Here is a 7,500-nt window from a genome sequence, read left to right as displayed (position 1 = left end):
CATTCAAGCGCGATTATAAGCTGAAATAAATTTGTTTCCTACCGTAGTGCTGTGTTTTGAAAACCTAAATGTTGTTGAAATAAATAAATAATGACTTTGAATAACTTTGAGGTTTCCTTTGTTCAGCAGATCGCATTTTTTGATGAAGTTGAAACCGGAAACGACGGTAACCCACGATTACGTGTTTTCTTTGCCGATCAAACTCCCAGAAGAAGAAAAATAGATGTAATTCTTGAGTGTGTATGTCGAGAATAATCCTTCAGCTGACCCATAAACATCACAATAAAATTCACAGAGCTTTATTCTCCATTGTGTACAGCTGCAACACAGACTGGTGTATTTTTGTCCCAGTTTTAGGTGCTGTTTTGGGGGCATTTTGGCTAAAAATTAAATCGTTTAAAACCCACAGCAATGTTTGGAAACCCAAACTTGGTTGTTACAGTAAGTCAAATCCATCCCCTTTGACATCAAAGCATCCCCTTTGTCATCCATTGCTCAGAGATATTGTGACAGTCATTCAAAGTTGACAACCCATAGTATTTCCCAGTATCTAGGACGTGCACATATAGATATGATATGTTTGGATTAAAAACACGCTCAGAAAGTTAAAACAAAGAGAGGTACAGAAAAGCGTGCTATCCTTCTTAGCGCAACTACTACCCCGCTCTTCTTGTCAATTTCACTGCCTTTGCCATGAGCGGTGGCCTGACGATGCTACGAGTAAAATGGCATTGCGTTCAGTTTCATTCTGTGAGTTCGACAGCTACTTGACTAAATATTGTATTTTCGCCTTACGCGACTTGTTTTTTTTAACTTCAAAACCTTAGCCACCTTGTTATATTTTCTTAGTTTTTGTACACAGTGATGTATTTTATGTAAAATAAAAACATAAAATTTAAAGAACAGAGGAACAGCATTTTGTATATTTTCCCCAACAAAAAACACACAAAAGGACTGTTGGTGACCAGTGTCTAAAAAAAAATAAAAAAAATAAAAAGATATCTTGACTCGACTCACGAAGACAAGGACAGCACAAGCCTGGTGTCATCAATGTTGTGATGTCTTTGTCAATAAAGATCTCTTTGTTTAAAATATTGTATACATTTCCATCGCCCTGTTTCAGTTGAAAGCTATTGTTTTAATCCTGAGCGAGCTATTATGAGCGGGCTTAGTACAGAACTCAGGTTAATACTAAAAAGACAAGGGAGAAAATCTTTGCTTCTCTTGCGCCCGCGTCTGGGTTAGGGCTGGCGTCTGGGTTAGGGCTGGCGTCTGGGTTAGGGCTGGCGACTTGGTGAGGACAGGTCGGAAATAGACTGGCCAGCTGTGTACATTGCCAGTGTTTTGAAAGACTTCACAAGCCCTCGAAAACTCTACCTTTCTTCCCTTCCCTGGCAACATCTATTTGACAGCCTCGGACTTGTCATTTGCACAGGGAAATTGGACAACGGGCTGAATTAGGGCTTGGGAGTGGGGACGGTATGCATTCACACACACACGCACGCACGCACACACACCACTACACACACTCGCGCGCACAAATGAAAGAGTGAAGTTTCAGCATTTGAAGTTGTTTAGGATGGAGCAGCAGTAGTCCATGATAGTGATTCGTCACTTAAAATACATGATCACAGTGTATAAGACATTAGCATTGCACTGTCTGCAACCTTTCACTTTGACCACAAGGAAGCAGGATGCTGCAGTCATGTCGAAAAGCATGTAAAGGCTGGCAACATTGTTAGAGAAAACTTCAGAGAAAAAAAATAATAAGGCCGAGCGACAAGCAGCGACGAAAGTAGTTTAAAAGTTGATAAAGTAGGTGACATGATAGGCAAGGTAATGGCTACTTGACAGCAGGAAGGGGGGGGGGGGGAGGGGTGGCCGAGGTAAGTCTCAAGCTAAACTCTGGCGACAGGCCCAGAATGAGAGACGGGCAGTTTGTAATTGATAAAGTGAATGACGCGAAGCTCGCGGTAACTCTTTTTGCAACCAGGACCAAGGACGCCACAGTTGAGTTTTTATTTTTTATATCTAGGCTGAGAAGGGATGGTGTGAGAAAGTTTGCGACGCCTTAGGGTATGGGGACTTGATGCATGGCTGTTGCATCGTCAGTGCTTGTTAATGGCCTTTGCATCATAGTGACAGCCCGTTCATGTGGGATGGTGGTCGCGGTGTGTTTAATCTATTGGTATACTGTCATTGACAGTGAGCAAAGCTGTTAGTCAGCCCCCCCTCCCCCCTCCCAGCCTGTAGCGTACACCAGCCACCACACTTTCTGTCTGTTACCAATCTAAGAACAAGCAGTTGGATCAGTTACGTCATATTCGCAATGTTGTCCATATGCCATACCACATAACTAAGATAATAACGCATGACTGAAACTGTGTACCCCTTATGAAGCAATTAGTTTGTCCTGTCGTAACTTTGAACAGAAAGACATTATGTGCCAATGGAATTTCTCAATTCATCACTGAGAACAAAAATTGCCTACTTCCCTTATTCTCTCTCTCTCTCCCTCTCTCTCTCTCTCTCTCTCTCTCTCTCTCTCTCTCTCTCTCTCTCTCTCTCTCTCTCTCTCTCTCTCTCTCTCTCTCTCTCTCTCTCTCTCTCTATATATATATTGTTAATTCATGCGCTGGATATGTCTTTATGTTTAAGAGAAAGAGAGTGAGAGAGAGAGAGTGAGAGCGTGCGTGCGTTCGTGTGAGTATATATGTTAGAGAGAAAGAGATAAAACCGGGTGATTGTCCATAAATACAAACACCCGGCATGTATTACTGACCCCCCCCCCCCTCCCCGTTGAAATGAACCTTGTGTGTTTAATCAATAAAATGTCTTACCTCTCTCTCTCTCTCTATATATATATATATATATATATATATATATATATATATTGTAAACTGTCCATATCTGCCACTAAAATTCACGAGGGACCCTGGGGGTGGTAGGTTGAATGTCACATATGGTGGTGAAAGCTTGTTAACATCAAAATGTAGGTGACTCTTGCGCAAAGTGTGTCAAATACGAAGAGCTTGAGGAGGACACAGGTGGCAGTAGCTGCTTGTCTTTTCTAAGAGCCCTCCCCCCACCCCTCCCCCCGCCCCCCCCCCCACCCCTCCCCCCGAATTGCCAAATAGGTTGAAGGGACGTAAATAATCAACAACCAACCAACCAACCAACCAACCAACCAACCAACCTTCTTCTTCTTCTTCTGCGTTCGTGGGCTGAAACTCTCACGTACACTCGTGTTTTTTGCACGAGTGGAATTTTACGTGTATGACCGTTTTTTACCCCGCCATTTAGGCAGCCATACGCCGTTTTCGGAGGAAGCATGCTGGGTATTTTCGTGTTTCTATAACCCACCGAACTCTGACATGGATTACAGGATCTTTTTCGTGCGCACTCTTGGTCTTGTGCTTGCGTGTACACACGGGGGTGTTCGGACACCGAGGAGAGTCTGCACACAAAGTTGACTCTGAGAAATAAATCTCTCGCCGAACGTGGGGACGAACTCACGCTGACAGCGGCCAACTGGATGCAAATCCAGCGCGCTACCGACTGAGCTACATCCCCGCCCACCAACCAACCAACCAACCAACCAACTGTATTCATTGTTCCATAAGCACATATGCATTGCCTTTTTATCAAAAGACGTGCTGAATGCTTGTTCCTACCGCTGTGAATAGGGTACTACATGTAGATACACTGCTTTTGCCGAAGAGTCTGCGAGCTTAAAGAGGGAAATGTCAAGTTGTTTTTGTGCCACATGATAAGCTCCCAGTGCCTGTCTGAGGCAGCTGTTTTCCACTCCAACAATGATGTAGTACATGTAGCTGTGGTATAGACACAACTAGGAGTTTAGAGACGAATGAATTTAATTTTTAATGCAATTCAATTCAATAAAACTGTATTATCTTAATGCAATGCAATTAAGACAATTTTCTTTTGGCTCGTGTACGAAATAACATCACACTCTCAAAACATAGACACAAATACACATCAATACTTTAGATGGGTTAAGGGAGGACCAGCCGAGGGAAAAATTGAACTTGAAGTATTTTGTGGTTTGTTGATACGGTGATTTTTTTAAGCTGTCTGTCATTGAAAAAAAAACCAAGCTTTCTTTTTACAATAGTTTTCTTATTGTTGACAACCGAGCCTGTACTTAGGACAATGACATAAATCATTCATTTCACATCCCTAACAACATTAGACTGTCAGTGAAGTCGAGATGTTGAAAGGAGGCGAGATCTATTGATCAGTATATATATATACACAAATCATTTCCGTTTTGTTTTGCTAGTTGGGACTTGAGACCAGGGTGTGGTTAAGCATATATAGATATTTTCATTTCCTTTGACACTTGGTAGAGACCGAGGTTTAGAATATCAGATGATTAGATTAGATTAAAAAAAATTAGATGATTTATGTATAAGCAGTTTTCGTAGCGTAAAATTTCCCTTCGGTCTAAAAATAAGCCTGAACATATTTGAGTTGTGTGCAGTCTTGTAACTGTGCTGGCCACAATGGTTGCACATAGCGCACATTCTCGCGGTTTTCCATTGAATGTAAACCTATTCATCAGTTGTTGTTAAAATCTAAATGGCGTTGTCAGTGCGTGTGAACTCTTCTCAGTTAGTTTTGTTCGTTAAACATCCGGGGTCATTGGTGTCACAAAATGTCCTCCTAAAGTTGAATCACTGCCGCAACCAGGAAGGCGATTGTGTTACACTGAGTCGTGAGCGCTCAACATTCACCAAATACGGCAACTGAAACGAACTATTTTCATGTTACCTCATGTTCGTGAACATGCTTCTCGGTATTTCCGCCTTTGGTTCAGTTTAATGAACGTCAAATTTGGAGATTTCAGTGACGGTCTTTCATCGGCCCATCATGTCTTATATATACATAACACCTGATTTGCATTTGATTCATTATTTTTGAAGGGGTTAGGAAGTAACTAGCCAGGTGATAAACATAAGTGATGCTGTAGGCACCCAGGCAAAAACAAATGTCAAAGGCATTGCGTGCAAAAGACCAGGAATTATCGGCACAGGCGGAAGATGCACAATAGCAACAATGGCCAAGATACCTGTGTATGTAGACACAATACCCACAATGGCCAAGATACCTGTGTATGTAGACACAATACCCACAATGGCCAAGATAACTATGTAGACACAATACCCACAATGGCCAAGATACCTGTGTATGTAGACACAATACCCACAATGGCCAAGATACCTGTGTATGTAGACAATACCCACAATGGCCAAGATACCTGTGTATGTAGACAATACCCACAATGGCCAAGATACCTGTGTATGTAGACACAATACCCACAATGGCCAAGATACCTGTGTATGTAGACGGAACGTACTGCCAGTAAATATTATGCCTCATCAGCACGTATTGCTGCATAACTTGATTGACAGGGAAAACACCGGTACTGGCTGACTGCCTACCTGTCCTTTTTTGTGTGTGTGGATAAGCCCATTGGTGGCGCTGCTTGTTATTACTGGAACAGAGAAAGGGCAATATTGAACACAATACCCAGTTATGAAAATGGTGATGATTTTGCAGATTTACGACCGAAACATTGACACTTTTGACACTCGCCTGAACGAAGCTCATGCGAGTACAGCCGCATCGTATCACTGCGCATAAGGATCACAAAACAAAATTCGTAAGATCAGCGAACATTGAATGAAGACAACACGGAAATATCAAAGGCCCCAGACACCAATGGTAGAGGTCTTCGGTAGTTGGAAACTCGCACAGATATTACTCCAGAGCCCTAGGCGAAGTCTAACCATATATTTAATAGCTTTATGTGTGTCCAATAGAGGTCCATCAAATAACACCCGTTGTACTTTTGACCATTCCAGTGTAAACTGGACGGTGTGTTTGTGTTGAGCAGGTCCATCAAATAACACCCGTTGTACTTTTGACCATTCCAGTGTAAACTGGACGGTGTGTTTGTGTTGGGCAGGTCCATCAAATAACACCCGTTGTACTTTTGACCATTCCAGTGTAAACTGGACGGTGTGTTTGTGTTGAGCAGGTCCATCAAATAACACCCGTTGTACTTTTGACCATTCCAGTGTAAACTGGACGGTGTGTTTGTGTTGGGCAGGTCCATCAAGCAGGAGCGTCCAATAATATTTAATACTAATCTAAATTGTGTGTGTCCAGTAGAGGTCCATCAAATAATACCCGTTGTACTTTTGACCATGCCGGGGTGGTAACAGTGTTGTAAAAGGGACGGCGTGTTTGTGTGTTGTAAAAGGGACGGTGTGTTTGTGTGTTGAGCAGATCCAACAAGGGAGCCTCCAAACAGCAGCGCGATCAGATCAACTCGGAGATCGCCGTCATGCGAGACCTCCTGCCGCTTCCAGAGACCGCCCGTCAGAGACTTTCGCAGCTACAGGTCATGTCGTTATGCTGCGTCTACATTAGAAAGTGCAACGTCCTCAATAAATGTAAGTATACCATGAAAATCCTCCCCTTCCTCCTCCTTTTTCGTCTTCTTCTTTCCCCCCCCCCCCCCCCCTCTTTCTCTTTTCCCCCCCTCTCTCTTTCTCTCTCGCCCCCTCTCTCTCTCTCTTTTCCCCCTCTCTCTCTCTTTCTTTCCCCCCTCTCTCTCTCTCTCGCCCCTCTCTCTCTCTCTTTCTCTCTCTCACAGTCTCTCTTCTCTTTCTTTCTTTCACAGTCTCTGTCTCTCTCTCTCTTTTTTCCTCCTCTCTCTCTTTCTCTCTCGCCCCCTCTCTCTCTCTCTTTCTTTCTCTCAGTCTCTCTTCTCTTTCTTTCTTTCACAGTCTCTCTCTCTCTTTCTCTCTCTCTCTCTCTCTCTCTCTCTCTCTCTCTCTCTCTCTCTCTCTCTCTCTCTCTCTCTCTCTCTCTCTCTCTCTCTTTCTTTTGGTGAATATCCGCTTCTTTTTTGGTTCATTGTGGAAAAGCCAGTTCACTCTGACTAAAGTTTCCTTGTTTGTTAAGTCTGGTTCAGTATGTCTTTAACCTGTTTGTCCAAGTCAGTATTCCCCTTTGCATACATTGCATTTCTGTCTGTCTTTGACAAAAGTTTCATGCCCTTTGGAACGGTCAGTTCTCTTTGGTATGTTTGCTCTAGTCGTCTGAAAAGGCCCGGATGTAGGAAAATCAGTCCTGTCTTTCAATCGGTTATCTCGAATTAATCTGTGTGCTCATTGTTCGTGAACTCCTTTGTGTAGTGTGAATTTTGTGATTGTCTTGCAGCCTTGGCGTCAAAAGCTCAAACGAATTGGTTTAATATTGGTTTTGTGAAACACGCTTTTTCGTGTACTTTGATTCGCAACACAACACAAAAAGCAGTTGTACTGTCTGTGCTTTGTGTTGTTATCACTCGCAGCTTGTGCCTGGTGTATGTGCTTTGTGTTGTTATCACTCGCAGCTTGTGCCTGGTGTCTGTGCTTTGTGTTGTTATTACTCGCAGCTTGTGCCTGGTGTCTGTGCTTTGTGTTG

General features: G+C 43.0%; 1 protein-coding gene across 1 annotated transcript in view; it reads left to right on the top strand.

Annotated features, from left to right (window-relative positions):
• Positions 1-7,500, top strand: part of LOC138953762 (single-minded homolog 2-like) — a 56,260-nt gene that overhangs the window by 15,529 nt on the left and 33,231 nt on the right. Inside the window, exon 2 of the mRNA XM_070325665.1 lies at positions 6,316-6,482. Coding sequence (XP_070181766.1) covers positions 6,316-6,482 — 167 coding nt within the window. The remainder of the gene's footprint in view (positions 1-6,315; positions 6,483-7,500) is intronic.

This window comes from Littorina saxatilis, linkage group LG17, assembly GCF_037325665.1.
Source record: "Littorina saxatilis isolate snail1 linkage group LG17, US_GU_Lsax_2.0, whole genome shotgun sequence".
Classification (NCBI taxonomy): domain Eukaryota; kingdom Metazoa; phylum Mollusca; class Gastropoda; order Littorinimorpha; family Littorinidae; genus Littorina; species Littorina saxatilis.
This window is presented reverse-complemented; position numbering and strand designations above follow the sequence as displayed.